Source organism: Heteronotia binoei, chromosome 15, assembly GCF_032191835.1.
Source record: "Heteronotia binoei isolate CCM8104 ecotype False Entrance Well chromosome 15, APGP_CSIRO_Hbin_v1, whole genome shotgun sequence".
Lineage (NCBI taxonomy): Eukaryota > Metazoa > Chordata > Lepidosauria > Squamata > Gekkonidae > Heteronotia > Heteronotia binoei.
Window position 1 is genome coordinate 23,928,928 of NC_083237.1, and position 21,792 is coordinate 23,950,719.

Sequence of the window (21,792 nt, forward strand, 5' to 3'; positions counted from 1 at the left end):
TTTGCTAAAAAGGTAAAGGTAGTCCCCTGTGCAAGCACCATTTGTTTCCAACTCTGGGATGATGTCGCATCCCGACGTTTTCATGGCAAACTATTTATGGGGTGGTTTGCCATTGCCTTTCCCAGTCATTTATGCTTTCCCCCCAACAAGCTGGGTACTCATTGAACCGACCTCGGAAAGGCTGAGTCAACCTTGAGTTGGTACCTGAACCCAGCTTCTGCCGGAATCGAACTCAGGTCGTGCTACCTAATCTTAAATAGGTGCACACATGGCCTTTGTGGAGAAATGCCATTTTAGGCTATGGTTATCTGGGAGTTGGCAGGAAGAGGCCATCAAACTGGACTCGGGCTTTGGCCTAGTCTCTTCCTCCTCCCCTCTGGGCTGGAAACAGCAATTCTGAGGAGGCCTCCTAGAGAGGCAGGAAGTCTTTCAGGCTGGTCTCCCAGAAGGCTGCAGGAGGGAAAGCCAGTTCCTGGGCGGGAACTGGATTTTATATTGAAATTTTGGGTGGGAAGCCTGCAATTTGAGTTGGGCTTTGAGTTCAGTCAGTTGGGTTGGTAAGTCTGTCTGTGCTGGATGGTATGGTCAGGGCAAGTATTATACAATAGGGAAAGAAGGAGCATTTTTCCCTAGTTTGATTTATTTCTTCTGTTCACTATTCTAAAATGCCTGTATATAGTTGTAAATTTTAAATAAATATTTTGTCTTTTTAAAAGGTAGTCCCTCTGTACCACATAGTTTCCCCAACCGCCTTAGACCATGCTACTGCAAGAGGGGAGTCCAGGAAAGGGGGAAGGCATACAGTTGGCAAGGGTGCCAATCCCCCAGGGGTCTCCCAAAGAAGGACTTTGACCTCTATCATAACCAGGTGCTGGTAGGGTTGCCAAGTCCAATTCATGAAATATCTGGGAACTTTGGGGGTGGAGCCAGGAGGCTTTGGGGGTGGAGCCAAGATCAAGGCTGTGACAAGCATAATTGAACTCCAAAGGGAGTTCTGGCCATCACATTTAAAGGGACGGCACACCTTTTCAATGCCTTCCTTCCATAGGAAATAATGAAGATAAGGACACCCTCTTTTGGGGCTCATAGAATTGGACCCCCTGGTCCAATCTTTTTGAAACTTGGTGGGTATTTTGGGGAGAGGCACTAGATGCTATTTTGGTGCCTCTACCTCAAAAAACAGCCCCCCTCAGAGCCCCAGGTACCCGAGGATCAATTCTCCATTATTTTCTATGGGAATAACAGAGTTCCCAGCAAACATTTCCCTCCCCTCCCCCCGCTTTCTGATGACCCTGAAGCGGGGGGGGGGCCTCCAAACCGGGGGATCCCCTGCCCCCACCTGGGGATTGGCAACCCTAGGTGCTGGGTTGGCAGAGGACCTTGAGGCCAGACCTCAGAACTGGCAAGGGGGATTGGGAGTCCTGTTCCTCTCAGTCAGGAACCCCTAAATTGAGTAGGTGGTGGCAGCGTGCCCTAGTGGTGGGAAGAAGATAAGCTCCCTTCAGGAGTTGGCAACTCAAAAGGGAGTTGATGGAACCGGGTCTGACGGCAGAATTGGGCCAGTTCCTCCACAGTCTGGCTCAACACAGCGCAGCCCAACAAGGTCTCATTTATGTTCGGATCCGGCTCTCATAACAAATGAGTTTGACACCCCTGGGCTAGAGACCTGGTTCCCTCAGTTTCTCAGCTGCGGGTTAGCTAGAGAGGCAGGTAGTGGCTTGTTACTCTGGTTAGTGAGGATTTGGTTCTCAGTTTGATGCATTTTGCTTTTTCACTTGTCTCTCTGTTGACACATCCTTACAGCCAATTGACAGAAAAGCCAACAGTAAAAGGAGGAAAAAAGTTTTGTATTTGAATTATTTGCCGATATTCAGTAGACAGAGACATTTCAATAGAAAATCTTTCAAATAAAGGAATTCTACACATGCTCAAAAACATTTTTTCTATGCTTATTTTTAAAAGTGCTTCTTATTGCAGGGGAAAGTGAGTCCATACATGCTCAAAGGCACCAAGACAGAGCTTCCAGATGTTTTGTTTTACAATAAAAAGCTGGCAGGTTCTGGAGGGGAAAGTCATGTCCCTTTAACAGAAACTTGAGATACCATTTAGCTCCATGCCATGATTAGATTCAACTGCCTATTTTTACACACTAAACCTCTATTAAAGGGCCTGATGGCAACCTTACTTAAAATACTACCAGAGATTATTGTAACAATTACATAAGGTATAAAGGAGTTAAGTGACTGTGATTACTATCTTGAGCCTATGGATTGGATGGGCTACTCTAGAATCTATATCACTAGTGAAAGGATGTCACATCTAAGTCCCTGACTTCTTATCAGATCTTTTGGGATCTCAAGTATGGCTCATGGAACCCTCACCACATTTCACACCAGTTAATTACTTTCAAGGGCACTGTCCCCATGTACTTAACAGGGCAAAGGTGCCGACTACAACACTGCAGTTTGGCAACCCTTCTCTAGCTTCTTTGAGTTTACACCAGAGTGGCAAGTATCAAGACAAGACAAAACAGGCCAGTAGTACCTTAAAGATGAAAAATGTTTATTTGGTATTAGCATTTGGGTCAGACTTACTTCCTCAGATATGATGGTATAACAACGCGCCTCGCGGCCTCACTGGATCGCTTCTATATGCGGCTTATGGCTACCCCAGCCCCTCTTCCGCCTCAATTCTTCCTTTTGAATTTTACCTCACGACTATGAAACTCAAGGGGTGGGTGTAATATGGATTTCTCACTACTAGTCTCTTCGGGGTTTTTGTTTTGCTTTCAGATGGATATAAACTCAGTTTGTAGGGAGGGGACCACAGCAGCTTTGATAGTTTTCCCAATATACTGGCACCAGAGAACTTTAAAGTAAACCACAGAAATGTATTAACGTACACACACCGTCTTCAACTGGGGAATGGGAAATATATACATGGGCTATATTGTATCTCAAGCAGTTAACAGTTTCTTCGTAGTTCAGGCTTTATAATATCAAGTTCACTTAGGTCTCTCAGGTTTCACAGATCATACAGCTTTCACTCTCCAACACTATTCTGGGTTGGCCTCTTCGGTATAATGTGCCAAGTCCCTTAAGTCGACTGGTGTCTCTTCTCCCAGCCCTTCAGACTTCTAGACCCACATCTTTCTTTCAACCACCTCTTTAGCTCTTAAGAGAAGTGTCTCTGTGTCTGTGACCGCTCAGGTCTTTTACTGTGACTCTCCTTTAGGCACACTCAGCCCCTTGGCTGCCTTTATAGAGTGAACAGTGAGCTTTGCTTCTCTCGAAGACTTTCCTCAGCTCCTGTTTCAGCTCCTTCTCAGACCAACTGCTCTCTTCAGCAGTCTCCCTCAGACTCTGTCACTAACTGCCCCCAGCTGTTAGCTGTCAATCACCTCTGAGAGTTCCGATCACCTGACGCAGGCTCTATGCATCGTTTTCTTGTTAACCCATTCATTACCGTCACAGATGGAAAGAAAACCATTTTGCTAATTATGCAGGAAATTCCAGAAGGGGATGGGGGAAAGGGAGGAGCTGGGGAAAGAGAAGCTTGGTATCATACATATGTGTGATTCTCTGTCACAGACTTGAACTGCTTACATAAATATGCAATTTACTGCTATATGCAGGGCCAGCCCTGCCACTATGCAATTGTCTAGGGCAGAGTTTTCCATTTGCAGGGTTGCGACCTGGTACTGAAACACGGAAGCCTCAATACTGAGTCACAAGAAAAGCCAAAGCTAGCCCTGCCCGCAGAAGAGCATGAGCTCTGCTTTGCTTCCTTCCTTTCCCATCTCTCTGTTGTGCAGAGAAAAGCTAGACTTGAAGACTGACACAGGCTGCAAAGCCTGAGCTGTTTTCCTTCCTTCCATCCCCCAATGTCTCTGTGTTGTGCAGATAAAAGCTAGGCTTGAAGACTGACACAGGCTGCAAAGCCTGAGCCCTGTTTTCCTTCCTTCCATCCCCCAATGTCTCTGTGTTGTGCAGAGAGGAGCTGGACTGCCCCCCCACCCCAGTGTTTGAGAGAAAAACCAGAGTCCATTGGCACTTTAGACCCATTAAGTGTTTTTCAAGGTATGAGCTTTCATGTACCTTGCAGTATGTTCTTTTGGGAAGATTTTCCTGGGAGGCCTGGGCAGCAAAGAAGGGAGGGGGAATGTTTTTTTTCCCAGCCAGGAGGGGCAGGGAGTGAGCATTCCAGTTTTTTTTTTTTTTTACTAAACGACCCCTGGGCAGAATTGTTGCTGGCTGTGGTCATCTGATGGTGAGTAAGGCTTTATTTTTTCTTTGTCCCCCCTTCTTTCTTTCATTCCCTGCAAGTGATGCTCTGTCTGTATTCTTGGTGCTGGGGGGGGGGGAGCAATAGTGGGAGGGTTTCTAGTGCCCTGGCTCCACTGTGGACATTCTAGTGCTTTTTGGACTGGATGGTCCACTGGCCTGATCCAACATGGCTTTTTTTATGTTCTTTCTTTCCATGTCTTTTTCTTCCCTTCCCTTTCATTCTTTCCCTTTCTTTCTTTCCTTCCATTTTTACTGGATGAAACTTTTCTATTCATCATACTGTTGTTGCAGACATAGAAGTTCTGCCAATGAATAGTTGGCACCCTCAGTTGGCCTTTCTATGAGATTTCTGTGTGAGTGAGTGAGAGATGTGGGGCAGAAAGAAATTATTGGAGATTGCTGTATATCTCAACAGCACTGGAAGTGATGGCACTATGAATTTGGCACCATTTTACTGGTCCTGCTTTTAACAGCTGTCTGACACCAAAATTAAACTCATCCTGTAGATATTAAAAAGGATGAAAGGAGTTCATTGGCTAAATATCTTTACAACAGGTTGCTTTTAAAGGCATGGGAAATACAGCCAGTAAAAAGCTGCAAGCCCCTTATAAATATCCTTTTGGGGATAACTGCAGAAAAGCTTGTATGAACTTCGTATAACTTGAAATTAATTCATTAATTGCAGTACAATTCTCTGCTATCTTTCACAACAATTTCCCACATTTCAGCCAAAGAAAAGTATGAAAAATAGCTGTCACAAGATTTTCTTGAAACCAAGCAAGCTTGGTAGTAGCTTGAGGCAGGGTTCCAGTAGTAGCAGCTGAAGGAAGGGCCTACTAAATGTGTCAGCATATTTTGAGGTAGAGCAGCTGCCAGGGCCCAATGTGGGTGGTACACAGTGCTGGCATTCCTGATGGCAATGGCAACAGCACTCCCAACTGCATACACTGGCCAGTGCTGTTGAGGAAGGGGTGTGTAGGTGGTGCAGGCAACTGAACATGGGCATTAGGAGTGCTTGCAAGCTGGAGAAGAATACACAAACAGATAGGTGCATGCAGGTGTGGGGGTGGAAAGAGAGAACCCTGGGAACGCATGAAAAAGTTGCAGACCACCCACTTTCCACCCCCATTTTGGCTTAGCATGAGTTTCAAAGAGATTTTTCTGCAAATTAAGTTACTTCAGAAAAAGAGGCAGGTTTGGGGGAGTGTCCTGGAAGTGACATCACAGGAAGAGGTGCAGCTTTGGTTCAGTGTGCCCCACAAGTGACATCACTTGGCCCTTGACCTGGATGTGACACCACGGGAAATTACATAATTGCTGTCTCCCAGTTCCACCCCAGTCTCCTGGCTGCACCCCCGAATTTTAGTGGGCCATGAAGAAGTGTAAAAATTACCAGGTAATTGGGGGCGGGTAGTTTGAGAAACCCTGCTCTAGGACACCAGCGTTCTGGGGTCACCAAATTGGGTGCCCCCATGTGACTTGGTGACATTATCAATAGCGGGGGGGGGGGGGGGACCAGAAGTTAGCCTTGCCTAGGGTGCCAGAGAATCTACAGCTGGCCCTGGCTATATGTGGCTAAATTCTGTCTGGATCTACAGCTTTTTAATTTATTCCCCATTTTCTTCCTAATTTACCCCTCGTTGATCTTGTTGCTCTTTGGGGACTATATTTTGTAGTGTGCAGCAGGTATTAAGACAGAGGGCCTGTAAGACAGAGTTGTTCCACCAGGCCTTTGGCTGGGGCAGCAGGTATCCAGGTATAGCAACCTCCCCAATTCCACCCATCCCTTCATTCCATTTTAATCATTCCATGTTCCAGTCATCTCCAATCAACTCTTCCAACTGGGCATACACATAGCATCCTCTGGAAAGCTTCTGTATTTATTTATTTATTTAGCCATCTTGTGGTGATGCTGTTGGGGTTTTAAATAGGATTATTGTTTTGAGTATTTAAAAATGTTTTTACTCTGTTGAATTTTGTTGTAAACTTTGCAGGGAAGGGCAGGTTAGAAATATAATAAAATAAAAAAATTGAACGTGCAGCTGATGTTCATTGAATCATAACATGATGTCAGATGCAAGGCTCTGAGCCTGCAATGGGCCTTTGGGGATCTCATGAAACTGCCTTATACTGATTCTGTTAAGATCAGTATTGTCTACTCTGGCAACATTTCTCCAGGATCTCCGCTTGAGGTCTTTCATCTCACTGACAACCTGATCCTTAATTCTGGGGAATCCAGAGGCTGAGCCCAGGATCTTCTGCACACAGATCTTCTGTTGCTGAGCCATGACCCCCCAACCCTGACTCTTGGCCCCCTTACTGCATTCCATCCCAATTAAACACTTTCAAGGCCAGATTCCCAATGATTTTAGTAGGGCAAAGGTCCTGATTTGTTGATGGCTATTATTCATCAAATTGTAGGAGAATTGACTTATTTCTCTTGAAAAATTGCCATTCAACTGCTGGGTGAAGAATTTGGTCCTCTACATTGTTTCAGCATTTCATTTTCAATATAGATGTATGTTTCCATGCCTTATGTGACAACCAATGTTCCCTCTAAGCTGTGGAGTCTTGTGAGAAAATTTTACTTTGTGAGCTACTGACATTAAAGTTGTGAGCTACTGCATAAATTAGTTTGCTCTAGGGTCATTTTTCCTGAGCTGAGACAAAAATGTGTGAGCTGTAGGCTAAAAAATTGTATGCTAGCTCAGACTAACTCAGAGGGAACACTGGTGACAACCTGCATCTTTACTACAGTGTGCTAAATTGCACTAGAAAACAGTCAGTCCGGTAGCACCTTATACACTTAACAAAATTTATCTCATACTCTACCACAAATTGTATTAGTCATTAAGGTGCTACTGGGCTCCTGCTCTTTTCTGCTGCTACAGACAAATACCGCTACTCCTCTTAATTTGCACTGTAGCAGCACGAAGTTTGTTTACATTAAGGAAAATAAATGGTTATGAAATGGCATGTGGCGATGTCTGTTAAGGGCCACGTCACTCACATGCCCCCACAACACGCATACACTGATACTTCCGTCCCATAATACTCTCATAGCTCTGCACAACCCCTTGACCAGACTCTGGGGTCACCCTCAGGGAATTTCTTCCTTTAGCTTCTCATCAGTTTCTCCCCAATTATTTTCCATGGCAGTTTCCTCTGGCGTTGACAGTTGCCCAGCAGGCGGAAATACAGCAGCAACCTGACGTTTCCCGCGGCTTCCATCTCACCGCCATGCTAATGAACAGTTTCTCCTACTGAAATTCTGCCCGCTACACATATTAGTAAAGCCCAGCCAAGCTTCAAGACACTACAAGGCTTTTGATTCTGCACTGAGATGATGCATACTTTTCTCGCACTAAATAGCATTTGAAGGCGAATACCACCGCAACGGCTTATGGGTAAAGTGAAGGCAAGCGGACACGCGCAAAGGACTCCGGGAAGCGAAGCTAAGGGGAGGGGGCAGGTGGGGGCAGAATGCGCAGAGGGTTGTGGGTACACGGGAGCGCAGGAAACGGGGCTCTTGCTTGGGAGGGAGGCTTCCGGTTCCGGTCGGGCCTGTGAGAGCTGCAGCCTGGCAGTGCCCCCCTGCCCCCCCACCCCAGAGGGACCAGCGACGCTCCCCGCATATCCTGGGGGCAAGGCAAAGGCCTGGGGGCTTCCCCCGACTCCAATCCTGCTGCACAGGGAACAGCCCCTACCCGGGGCGCAGAGGAGGCTGGGGCAGCGCCACATACCGGTGAGTGCCATCCTAGAGCCAGTCCTGCCCTAGAAATTGCCTCCCCTCACATACCGTATTGCGAGCGAAAATCCTTGCAACCCCCCCCCCCCCCTCCGATAACGCCCTTTGACTTCCGCCTCTCTTCAGTAGCCCCACCCCTGGCTACTCTGAGAACCCGCCTGACCGATCCGGTCGACCCTTTCCCCCAGTAGTCCCTCTGCTCATCCTTTCGCCAGGGTGATATATATCCCCTTTGCCATCTCCCTGTTTCCAGTCCATACTCGAGCCCACCATTGGAAGATCTATTTTCTCTTCCCCCACCCCCTCCCTCCCTGCTGCGTTGCCACCCGGAAAGGTTTCGGCCTCTCGTCTCTCAGAACTTTATAGGGTAGCATAGAATTAGGTTGCTTCCCAAACTGCTGATCTACATAAACACATACAACTCTGCCTTTCTTAGAGTCCAATACAGGGGTGGCCAAACTGTGGCTCAGGAGTCACACGTGGCTCTTCTACATATATTGTCAAAACGCCAGTGTTTATTGTCCAATGTCCATTGTCAAAACTCCAATGTTTATTCATTTTTTATTGTTTTAGTCTTGATTGTTGTGAGCCACCCTGAGCCTGCTTCGGTGGGGAGGGTGAGATATAAATCCAAGAAATAAAATAAAATAAAATAAAATAAAATAAAATAAAATAAAATAAATAAATAAATAAATAAATAAATAAATAAATATATTCTGTGGCTCTCAGAAGTCCCCACTGCCCCATTGGCCAACTTGGAGAAGTAATTTCTCTCTTTAAATCTCTGCTCCAAACCAGCCAGCAGCTTGGAGAATGCGGTTAAAGATGCTTTCTTTCCACCTCTCCCCCCATATATTTGCTTTCTTTCTACCTTTCTTTCAATTTTTCTTCCCTCCCTTGTGGCTCTCAAACATCTGACATTCATTCTATGTGGCCCTTATGTTAAGCAAGTTTGTCCACCCCTGGTCCAGTATCTGCTCTCCTCCCCCCTCAGTTCAGTTTAATCTGTTTGGTATCCTTTTATAAAGCAAAACCAGCTTTTTCATTTTTGTTTCCAGAAAAAACTGTACTTTATTTTATCACAAACTTGTTTAGTCTCATAACCCTGTCAGTATAATAAAGGATCCTCTGCTGTTTCTTAAATTCAGTGGGCACAATTTGATTGTCTACTCCCATCTTTCCAAATGCTAGATAAAGTAAAAGGTGTTGCCTCGACCTCCCTGATTCCCCACCCCCATCTTACCCTTTAGTTCTACCCACACCTATACATCAGCAGGAGGGAACTGTGTCCCTCATGGATATTTCTTGCCTTCTTGTAGGAAACACCTTTCCTGATTGGCTCAATTCCTAACTACAGTTATCCTTCATGTTTCAATGTTCACATTGTCTCCATCCTTGGTTAAAAAAATAACCTCCTATCCATTCCTCCAGCATTCTCCATATTCATAGAGCTCTTATATATTTTCCCCATTACTGTGATCCCACACTGCGGCATCTCCTGTCTGTTTCTGTGACTCTGCCAGCCTCTGTCAACATCAAGCCGTCTCTGTCTCATTCTGTCAAGTGTGAGAAGTCGCCCCATTCGTGGGAAGTCGCCCCACTCGTATTTCATCAGAAGCATCCAAAGTGCTCTCTGCTGCCCCCTCCCCTAAAAAACCCAGCTTTACACAGGATCAGGATAGCTCTTTGTGGTGCAGAATTTGGGCTACATTCTGTGACTTTTATTAATTGAGCAAATTTGCATGCATTTTCTTAATTCTTTATTCTGCTCTGCTAGTCATTGAGGGGAGAGGTCAAAGAGCTATGGACCGCACTGTAGTTTTGCCCCCCTGTGTACTAGGAACTGTTGCATCAATCCAATACTGGCTTTTGATACTTGATTGAGCATTGGCCACACGCTGTCTTACTGCATTAGTCTTTATCCAGATGAAAGATGCAGTTTCCCCTGGAAAGTATTGCCTCACAGATTACCCCTTTCTCAAACATTATACTTTTGAGGTAGCATGGTTCCTGTGACACATGTGCATTGCCCCAGTTCTGCATACTTGAATTAGTGGAGAATTAGCACGCAGTTCCTGAACTGGAAAATGTACACTGTAAATAGCAATAAACATGGGGACCATCTCTTGGCATTTTAATGTTTTGTGTTGAGCAAGAAAACTCCCAAGGATTTGTTATCTAGAAGTGCAGGAGGAAACTGGCAATGGAGCATGTTGCTTGGGTGCCAGTTATCTAGGGAACCAGAATAGACTTGGGGACACAACCCAGAAACCATTGTTTCAAGCCCTGCGTGCTTCAATTAATGCAGTAGATCCCATTCTCTCTCTCAAGGACTGTGGAATCAGATATCCCATCCTCGAGTGCTTCTCATTTTGGAATACTTGGTTCCTGGCTGTCCTGCTTCCACTTTCATGTCTCCAAAGGAATGGGAGCTCTTGCAGCCCCGTCACACCCTGCTGAAACAACAAATGCCCCTGGGGCTCTTCCCTTTTGTAGACCTTTCTTTACCATTGCCTTCCTTGTCAACTTTGCTTTCTCCCTTCCCCTTGTCTGTAATCATGTTGTTGCACTCCTTACTAAGTCCATCTGATGTTACAGCTCAGTTCTTCCGTTTAAGTGTTTGTGTTGTTACTCTTTTTTTAAATACAGCTACAGTATAGGCATCGTATAATTTCTTTGCTTAGTATAGCTCCTAGTATATAGTTGGCATTATATTAAGGCTGTTATTTAAAGGAACCCAGGAATTCTGGGTTCCTTTAAATTGTTGCCTTACATTGTTGCCTGTGGCAATGTTCTCTACCCTGCTCCTTTATTCAGCAGAAATCTTGGAAACCTGTTCCCAAGCATTCATCTGCCGCATTGTAACTCATTGCATTGCCATTGACTGCTCTTTACCACTGGGGGCATCAGTCATGCTCCAGAATTCTGCCAGTTTTAATTTAAAGCAGTTTTCCAGTGGTTGAGATTAGGATAAAAGTGGTTGGTGCTAATAGTGTTTTTTAGTAAGTTGTTACTAGACTCAAATCTTGCACTTCAACATATTGATGTCATACATGTGGGAAGCAGTTTGGGAATCTTTTTATGTTTCCTAACTTTAAAAAAAAATCTTTTGATAGTGAAAAGCTGGGGAAAATAGTTGTAACCCAAGATTTTGCTAGGCATCTGTAGGTGGGCATGCCAGCATAGGTGGCTGTAAAGTCAGTATAGAAGAATGCTGAAATTGGCTTCAGGAGAAAGGACAAAGATGGCAGAATCAATCAAGAATGTTATATGTTTGATCCTATGTATTCATCAGATTATAGACTGTAATGGTCCCCTGCCCCTTTCTGGCAGGAATTTTGGACTAGTTCACATTAGGCTACGTCTGTGAGAATGCAGTTCTTTACAAGAGCATAAAATCCACACACAGATCCCCATCATGTGAAGGGGATCTGTGTGTGGATTTTGATGGGGATCTGTGTGTGGATTTTGTTCAGTATGTACACACCAAGAGGCTGTAGCCAAATGAAGCTTCTCACAGTGTGTACATGAAGCTTAACTCAGGTGTTTCTGATCCATTATATTTCACTGCATTTGGCTATGGCTCCCAGCAAAGCAAATTGATATATTGCTCACAGCACTCTTCATAAGGATTTCATTTTTTCTCTTGGAGAGAAGGGCTTTCCATGCAGTAACAGCCTGTCATATAAGACCCTTGAGAAAGGAGGGTGGGGGAGACAAGACCAATGTAGCCTTATGTAACTTGGACCCTTTGCATCTCAATATCACATTTAAAGAGGATGAGCATTTTACTACAGGGTAGCTTTTAGTAGTAGGCATGGATAGGCCCATATGTCGTGCCAAGCCATGTGGTAACATGTTCTGGAAAACATCTGCACTAGATGAGAAATCTGGGCTGAAAGTAAAATTCTCCTTTCTGTATAGAAGGGAAGTTTCGGATAAATCGTTTCTCATACGGCTGTATTTCTGCACCCTGTTCACCCACAATGTGCTTTCCTAATGGTGCTACCCATGTACTGAACTGTACTTCCTGGAACTCCCTAGATCATTATTGGAGCCTTAACCCGCAGCGTATGCTGAAAGCCCAATTTTCTGTTGGGATGGACATGTTGGTGGCTAGAGTCAAGCTAACAAGGTGGATATGTGGTTATTTTACTTTTTGATGACATTTTCTGTAGACATTTTGGCTTGGATCCTATGATTAAGTTCCACATGCACTAAAACAGCCTCTGTGGGGGAGTGCGCTTCCTCTTCCACTAGTACATTTGCTTATGCAAGGGCTCACAGAAAACGATTAATCTTGCACAAAGTAACAGCAGAAGATGAAGCATGCTCCATGGCAGAGGCCCCCTTAGCGCTCTTGGAACTTACTTTGGGGTTAATTCTGGTGAGCTACTGTGAATGTTTGGTACTTGGTGAAGGGGCAGAAATTCAGTGAATAAATATGAGCTTTTGATGATGTCTACTGTGCGGTTCTTCCTGACCCTGTAGGAACCCCAAGCTTCAGTGCTTCTGCTGAACTTCTCCTGGATCACCATGATGTCATTTGATTTATTAGTTAATTTGCCTCCTTCTCCTTCCCCTCTTCTACAAGCTTGCATAGCCTGATCATTTAGCTCCTACTTAGACTGTAAGCTTTTTAGGAATCAGTTGAATTCATTTGTAAGCCCTATTTAGGGTCCAGTATGCTGTTGGCACTGATTTTAAGTGGTTAACCCTACTGGTAGAAGTCGCAGGTGCTTTGAAAGCAAAACTACTGAGAAGGTTGCTGCTTCAGTCCACTGATTGTCAAAGTAACAACTGACCCATTATCTTGGGACCAAATATTCTAGAAGTCTGCCATTCTTATTTCATTACTTAGGAAGGGCTAGAAAGAAAGTCATTTTCTTTCCTTGTCCTGCAGCATTGAGAAGCAGACCTGACCCAATAGCTGCTAGCAAAACATTTCCTCCTGGCCACTTGCTGTAACTACAGGCATCTCCAAACAGGAAAGGTTGCCTTGCTGCTCACCTTAGTACCATTTCCTTTAAAAACTGGCTTCAGGGTTGAGTTTTGGTTTTTTTTAATGTTTTTAATTTCATTTTTAAAATGGTATTTGTGGGCTGACTCTTGAGTTCTAGCTTAAAATTCCGAAGAACTGGACAATGAATTATTTGCATTGATTAGAAACCTTACCTAACATAAAATTATAATAATTCATTGTGAATTTTTTTAAAAGTAATTGTTTTACAATAAGGTAGCTAACGTTTTTGTAACTAGGGTAAGTATCTAATCTGTTGAAATTATTAAAGTGTTTTTTTGTGTGTTCTAATAAAGTTAATGCTTTTAAGCTATATAAAGCAGCACTTCACCCATCAGCTGACAAAGTTTTCTTTGATGTTAGCACCTATTGTGAATGGCCAGCTCTGCTTTTACATAGAATGACAATGAATGTTACAGGGAAAGTAGTGAAAAGTGCCATCCAGTTGCAACCAACCCATGGCAACCCTGTAGGGTTTTCAAGGGAATAGGCATTCTGAGGTGGTTTGCCATTGCCTGCTTCTGCATAGCAACCCTGGCTTCCAAGTGCTACCCAAAGCTGCCTCTGCTGCCCCTCAGATATAATAAGATCAGGCTAGTGTGGTCTCATTTGGAATACTGTGTACAGTTCTGGTCACTGCACCTCAAAAAGGATATTATAGCATTGGAAAAAGTCCAGAAAAGGGCAACTTGAATGATTAAAGATTTGGAACATTTTCCCTATGAAGAAAGGTTAAACCGCTTGGGGCTCTTTAGCTTGGAGAAACGTCAACTGCGGGGTGACATGATAGAGGTTTACAAGATTATGCATAGGATGGAGAAAGTAGAGAAAGAAGTACTTTTCTCCCTTTCTCACAATACAAGAACTCATCGGCATTCAATGAAATTGCTGAACAGTCAGGTTAGAACGGATAAAAGGAAGTACTTCTTCACCCAAAGGCTGATTAGCATGTGGAATTCACTGCCACAGGAGGTGGTGGCAGCTACAAGCATAGCCAGCTTCAAGAAGGGATTGGATAAATATATGGAACAGAGGTCCATCAGTGGCTATTAGCCACAGCATATTGTTGGAACTGTTTGGGGCAGTGATGCTCTGTATTCTTGGTGCTTGGGGGGGTGGGGGGGGCAAAGTGGAAGGGCTTCTAGCCCCACTTGTGAACCTCCTGATGGCACTTGGGGTTTTTTGGCCACTGCGTGACACAGAGTGTTGGACTGGATGGGCCATTGGCCTGATCCAACATGGCTCTCTTATATTCTTAGCATGTGTCATCCAGGGATACAGGTGGTGAAATAAAATAAAACCTTTTTTCCAAATCCAGTGGCACCTTAAAGGCTAACAACACTTATTCCAGCATAAGCCTTCATGAGTCAGAGTTTCCTTTGTCAGATGCACAAAATATTCATCCATAAGGCAGACACATTTATACTGAAAGCTACAAACTAAAGAAAACTGGGGCAGTGGGAGATATTACAAAGAGAGGCCAGTTTAAAACAAGATCCAGTCAGAAGGATAATCAATCTACTCTGAGTGAGTGAGAATCACTCCCAGCTGGTGGTAGATGGACAAAGTAGATTTAATGGAAAGTCAAATCTAATTTAGGGAAGTGCAGGATGAAACCTAAAGAGATCCAGTTAGAAAAGCATAACTGAATTTATTAATGTGTATGTGCTGGGATTGGCTAAGATGTTTGCACCTATTGTGAATGAGAAATCACATTTCCTTGTTCAGGCCAGGGAAGTGGGGTGGAAGAGATAGTGTTGATGACCCCAAGGGATATGGGGTGGTTACGGTTCCTGGTGTATTGGCTAGGCATGTAATAAATCATCCATCAATATCTTTAGTCCTATACATTAGCTTCTTCGATACATCTTTAGTTTGAGCTATCTTTACAGTCTTGAACCAGAAGGGTAGATTTCTAATGTCATGTGAAACAAAAAAAAAAGTATTTGAAAAGGTGCAGGGGAGAATTGCATTGCTGAATCACACCAAAGTTCCAACTAGATCAATTATAACTGTTGCAGTAGCCTACCAAAAATTGCAAGCAAGGCATGATAAGTGATAACCATACTTTGTTTGGCTACTGTGTTTGGGAAATGGAGGTGTAGTACCACTGGACACATCGGTACTGTTTTTAGCTGTTAGGCTTACCTGCATTGATGATAGACTCCTGAAATTGGGGAACAGGCGAAATTACCCTGTACTGTGTCATTAGTCCATCTTGCCCCATATTATTTACTCTGACAGACAGTGGCTCTCCATGGTCTTAGATGGAGGCCTATTGCATTGCCTACTACCCAGTTCTTTAGTGGAAGATTAAAGTTGGGACCTTCTGCGTGCAAAGCAGATGTTCTTGTTACTGAACAATGACCCCTTCATAAATCTGTCAGATCTTTTAAAAAGCTGTTTAAGAACAATTTAAGATGACCCTGTTGGAGGGGACATGCAAGTCAGCTTCTGTCCCTCTTGTCCTTTTGGTATAACGCAGAGATCCCTAACCTTTCAAGTCTCTGGGCCAACTGGAATTCTGACACAAGGTAATAGGTGCAGCCACAAAATGGCTGCTGCAGGAGGCCGAGACATGCATATGCCCAGAGGAAGTCCCAGGTGCAGAGGAGAAGAGGAGTAGTTTTAAATATATACTGAGAAAGAGTGTGAGAGAATAAAACCAGGACTGATGGCAGCTGCTGCCAAAGCAACATTATTTTAATCTGCATGGCCAATCAGATCTCCTGTGGCCTATTAAAAGCTGTATTGGACAATAGCCCCACTAGGCTCCACCCACCTTGTGAAAACACATGGTGGGTGCCTGGTGAGGTGTCGATGTATGCTATGGTGTCCGTGGACAGTGGACACTACATTGGGGGCTCTTGTTATAATACATGAGGGGGGGGGAACCCCTTGGTCCTTGACTCTTCTTGTGTCAAACAGATACAGAAATTCAGTAATGTGACCTAATGGTTGCAGCTTAGGAACTGAGAAGCTCAGGCTTGAATTCTTATTCTGCCATAGAAGTTTGCTGAGTGGCCTTGGGCCACACATGCGCTCAGCCTAACCCACCAAGCAGGGTTATCGTGAGGAGAAAATGAAGGAGGGAAGAATGATGTAAGCTGGTTTGGGTCCCCCACCAGGGGAAAAGGTGGCGTAAGTCATCGAAGTAAATAAAACTGTATGCAACTGAATAAATTTTCTTTAGTTTACATGGGTTGAACAGTTTGTTGCTGTGGAAACAGAATGTTGGGATGTCTTGAGTGCAATAGCATCTAGACTTGAATAAAATCAACATGTTTGAATTAGGGGCAAGTTAGATTTAAAAACGATGGGATGAAAAGGGGCCAAAAATCTTCCACAATCCATTCCCACACAAGTGGTTATTAGCCAGATCTGTATTTTGTCCTCCTCTTTCTTGGGTGTTCAGGGGCTTGTATATGGGTCTGTCTTGTTTTATAATCACGCTGCGAAGCTGAGAGAGTGAGCCTTGCCCCAGGTCACGCCGAGAGCCTTGTGTCTGAATTTAGACCTGGATTTGTCACATTCAAAGCCAGCTCTATGGTGTGCCTCAAGAAGTGAGGTGATATTTGCACCTTGCAGACTATGCTGTAAACTACAGGAAAAACATGTGGCTAGTTTGGAAGCAAAGAGCTAATAGACTCCCTGCAATGACCCTGGCCTTGCACACTTTTCCAGTCCATGTACTAACTTTCTGATGTCTCATTTGCCTTCCAACTCAGATCTGTATGTCATCTTCCCAGTTAGTGAATTCACAGCTGAAGAGAAATTTCTATCCATGTCTTCCAGCTCATAACTCATGTTTGAAACTGCTGTAGTGTAGCAGTGGATAGAACTCCATAAATCTTCATAGAACTAGTGACACAGACGTTATCAGGGTTCATCTAGTACGGACAAAATAATGAACCCTGTGGGCATCATAAAATAGAGTGGTATCAAGCATCTGACAGGTAATGAGCCACATAAAATGATCTATGGGTGCTTCAGAGAGTTCATTAGCTAAGATAGCAATTAGGAGCTTTTTAATTGCACATTCTTCTCACAATATGTGGCTCAGTGACAGAGCCTCGGCTTGGCATGCAGAAGGTCCCAGGTTCAATCCCTGTCATCTCCAGTTAAAGGGACCAGGGAGTAGATGGTGTGAAAGACCTCTGCTTGAGACCCTGGAAAACTTCTGCTATTCTGAGTAGACACTACTGACAGTGATAGACCAAGGGTCTGATTTCAGTATGAGGCAGCTTCACATGTGAGTTATTGTTAGACCTGAAAAAACAAGAGACTGCTGCAGAGGAGAAACTCGACATGCATAGTAATGAATATGTATGTATGTTGACATCATATTCCTTTTCTTTGTCTAGGCAGTGCCCCCTTCCGGGCGGAGATGGAAGCCAATGCAGTGAGCGACGAGGGTGTGCATTTCCAGAGCTACCCCTTCGACTTCCTGGAGTTCCTGAACCACCAGCGCTTTGAACCTATGGAGGCTTATAATCACGAACACGCCAAAGCAGTTGCCACCCTTCCTTGCCCACAGCCACCTTACGAGTACGCCCAGCCGCCCACCGCTGCCCCGCCTGCTCACTTTGACCGCATCCCTCCAACTGTTGGCACATCTAAGCCCAAAACTGAAGGGCCCTCCTCCTCCTCTTCCTCCTCCACCTCTTCTACAAACGTTCAAGTCAAGAAACCTGACCCCGGGGCCCCTGCATCGCAGCCGCCACCACAACAGCCACAGCCCCCATATAGTGCTCCATCAGTGGTTCCACCAACAGGCCAGCCTCTCTTTGATACTACAGCAGCCGCTGCAGCCGCTGCTGCTGCCTACAACACTCCACAGTGGGGTATCGTGGACCTTTCCGGCCACCAGCACCTCTTCAATAGCCTGAAACGTGGGCAGGCACCACCACAAGCCACCTCTTCCATAACCCCTGACAGCCAGGCAATCAAGGACGACAAGAATTACTTCCGGCGCCTGAAATACTTCATCGATCGGCGCTTCCCGTGCGGGGTGTGTCAGAAGTCATTCAAGCAGTCGTCCCACCTAGTACAGCACATGCTGGTGCATACGGGCGAACGGCCGTACGAGTGCACCACTTGTGGGCGCACCTACAACCACATCTCCAGCCTCATCCGACACCGCCGCTGTCACAAGGACACTGAGGATGCCGCTGCAGCTGCCAATGCGGCAGCTGCCAATGTAGCAGCCGCAGCAGCTGCTGCAGCTGCCGTAGCCAATGCAGCAGCCGCTCCCAGTGCCGAGGGAGCTGCCCAACCTCCCACCCAGAGCAACAACCCGCAGGTGGTACCGGCACCAACTGGTGCGACAGCTGCTTCTGCTCTAGGCGCCGCCATTGCTCAGACAGAAGGCCCTTTCACTTGTTCTCTGTGCTGGAAAGTGTTTAAAAAGCCGAGCCACCTGCACCAGCATCAGATCATCCACACTGGCGAAAAGCCTTTTTCGTGCTCCGTCTGCCAGAAGAGCTTCAACCGCCGTGAGAGCCTGAAGCGTCATGTACGGACCCATTCAGACCTCTTGCGAGTGCAGTGCGGGGTGTGTGGCAAGGAATTCCGGGATGCCTCCTACCTGCTCAAGCATCAGGCCACCCACGCCCCGCCTGGAACCATACCCCCACGCCCTGAATACAAGTGTGACATCTGTGGCAAGGGCTATGTAGCTCCCCAGAACCTCCTGCGCCATCGGCAGCTGCAACATGAGGGAGCCCAGCTGCCCAAGGATGGCACCAGTGCCCTGTCCTACCTGCCACCAGGGGCGTATCTCCTTCCACAAGATGGACAGGCTACCAGTTCTGAGGGAGACACCAAGCCGGCATCGTATGGGCTTCTGGGGGCCCACCCGCTGTTGGTGGGGACGGCAGCAGGCAAGAATTTCTGCTGTGGGATCTGTGGCCGTGGGTTCGGAAGGAGGGAGACGCTCAAGCGACACGAACGGATCCATACAGGGGAGAAGCCGCACCAGTGTGCAGTGTGTGGGAAGCGCTTCCGTGAATCCTTCCACCTCAGCAAACACCATGTGGTTCACACACGGGAGAGGCCCTACAAATGTGAGATCTGTGGGAAGGTTTTTGGTTACCCGCAGAGCTTAACCCGACACAAGCAGATCCACCGGCTGCAGCTTCCTTGCTCTTTGCCACCCATGGGGCCTTCACTGACATCCATGGGGCCTTCGCTGCCTCCTCCTCCTGAGGGGCTGACCTATGGGTGTTCTGACTGTGGCGAGCGCTTCCCGGATCTCTTTCACGTCATGAGCCACAAGGAGGTCCATGTGGCTGAGAAGCCATACCCTTGCGATGCCTGTGGCAAGTGCTTTGGCTTCATCGAGAACCTCATGTGGCACAAACTGGTCCATCAGGCGGCCCCTGAGCGGCTCCTCCCCCCTGATGAGACAGCAGCAGCCGTGGCTCCCCTGGAGAATGGGCTGGCTAGTGGTGACAGTATGGTGGCATCCTACGAAGATCACCATCCCACCTTGCCAAGCGGGGAACGCTTCTCCTGCTCCATCTGCGGCCAGACCTTCAAGCATTTCCTGGGGCTCGTCACCCACAAGTACGTGCATCTGGTGCGCCGCACGCTGGCCTGTTCAGTATGCGGGCAGAGTTTTGCAGGGGCCTACGATCTGCTGCTGCATCGCCGTACCCATCTTCAGAAGCGCCATTTCTCTTGCCCCGTCTGTGGGAAGCGCTTCTGGGAGGCTGCTCTCCTGATGCGCCACCAGCGATGCCACACAGAGGAGCGTCCGTATCGCTGCGCCGTCTGTGGCCGTGGCTTCCTGCGCTCGTGGTACCTGCGCCAGCACAAAGTGGTGCACACGGGCGAGCGGGCCTATAAGTGTGCCCTCTGCAACAAGCGCTTTGCACAATCATCCAGCCTGGCTGAGCATCAGCGCCTCCATGTGGTGGCCAGGCCCCAGCGTTGCCCCACCTGTGGCAAGACCTTCCGCTACCGCAGCAACCTCCTGGAGCACCAGCGAGTGCACCTGGGTGAGAAGGTCTACCGCTGCGATCGCTGCTCCAAGAGCTTTTTCTACCTGTCGTCCATCCTGCGCCACCAGCGCTCCCATGATGCCAAGCGTGAGTTGCGATGCGGGGCTTGCCTCAAGCTCTTCAAGGACCCCAAATATTTCAGCAAGCACCTCCAGGCCCACCAGGGCGGACGGCCTTTCAAGTGCAGCACCTGCGGGGAAGCCTTCTCTAACACCTACGGTCTCAAGAAGCACCGCCACATTCACAAGATGGAGCGCTTTGCAGCCATGGGGACCCACAAGGAACAACAGCCCTAGTGTGGAGGGGGCTGCAGAAAAAATGGGTGGTCCAAGGGTGAGACAGGGGGCTAGTTCCAGGCTATTGTAAGCCATAAGGGGGAGGGGGCCATAATAGTAAGCAAAAGTGTGCTTGTTTGAAGCAAGGTGGCACCGTTGGGGATGGATTGGGGAGGAGTCACAAACACCTGCATGTGGCGAGCCATGTCAAACCAGAGATCAGGAGGGCTTAACGAGGAAGGACAGTTACTGTGCAGTGCCCTGCTGTTTTTCTGATCCCAAAAACAAAAATAGGCATAATCCTGTCTGCCATGGATTCCCCAAGACAAATGTGGTGGTGGGGGGTGGGGGTAGGGAAATGACTGCCTCAGAGGTGTAATTTCCCCACCAAAAGGGAGCGTAGCTTTGGGGAGGAACGTTTTGGGGTAGAGGTGACTGACTGGCCGTGGTTTCTGCTTTAGGCCTAGATGCTGAAAGGAAATGAGCCAAAGTGAGTCCCCTGTAGCCGGAGTGGAATGTTAGAACCAGTTCATGCTGAAAGAAAGATGATACAGTCCTCTGGGATTGTGTCACTTCATTGTACAGCTAAAGGTTGCGTATTTAAATGTCTCCCCCTCACATGTTTTTTTTCTGTGCATGGAAAGTTAAGTCTGTCAGGGAGAAGAGTTTGAGCACAGCCTCCCTGATGTGCTGCTTTTGCATAGGTAGAGAGAGAATTGAATATTCTCTCAGAATATGAGAGAACATTCAGGCATGTGAATCCATTGGCTGAATTCTAAAATGGTACAGTCCCAGGAGGGAACAGTATCACATACAGGTTCTTTTTAGCAACATGTGAATTGGCATTCAAACGTAGGCAGGAAATGCAAAAGCATTTTTGGATGTCCGTTATGGAAACTGTGGCATGGGCCTTCTCTGTGCCCCACAGTGCTAGGATTCTTGCATAACCCATGTGCCCTTTCGCCTAGTGAAGATGAATCCTCACTCCCAACATCAATGCCGAATGCCTTTTCTCAAGCTGCAAATACAGTGGATCTGCAATGAGGGCTGTGGCCAGTGGTCACTCATGCACGGGTACATGTTTGTTGCCCCCCCCCCCCCCCAGTTGTTTGAACTAGGAAGGCAAACCAGAACGGTGACCGCTCACATCCCAGGGCAGGGTGATATGTTACTTCTGCTTCTCTGTAGAGCTATTTGTTCACATGCATTCTCATCCTAGGTCTGAGCCATGGGTTCTTCTATTTCTTGGCAACTCCCCCCCCCTCCCAAAATGAATTTTTTTTCCGCTTTGGAGCCAGCATGCCACATGATAACACCCTCATCCTCAGTCCTGACATGGGACTCCATCCCCAAAGTGGAAACACTGATGTGATACGGACAAAAGAGATGCTTGTTAATGGTCTGACTTCCCCGTGTGTTTCCCTGATTCTCCCTCCCCACACACACTTTTATTTACCCC

The 21,792-nt window shown here is 46.6% G+C and overlaps 1 protein-coding gene across 1 annotated transcript; it reads left to right on the top strand.

The window, feature by feature from the left end:
- Positions 1-7,833: 7,833 nt before the first annotated feature.
- On the top strand, positions 7,834-20,458 carry ZNF865 (zinc finger protein 865). The gene is made up of 2 exons (XM_060254612.1): positions 7,834-8,031; positions 17,419-20,458. The coding sequence occupies exon 2, from the start codon at positions 17,442-17,444 to the stop codon at positions 20,352-20,354; it is 2,913 nt and encodes a 970-aa protein (XP_060110595.1). The 5' UTR covers positions 7,834-8,031; positions 17,419-17,441; the 3' UTR covers positions 20,355-20,458.
- Positions 20,459-21,792: the final 1,334 nt, after the last annotated feature.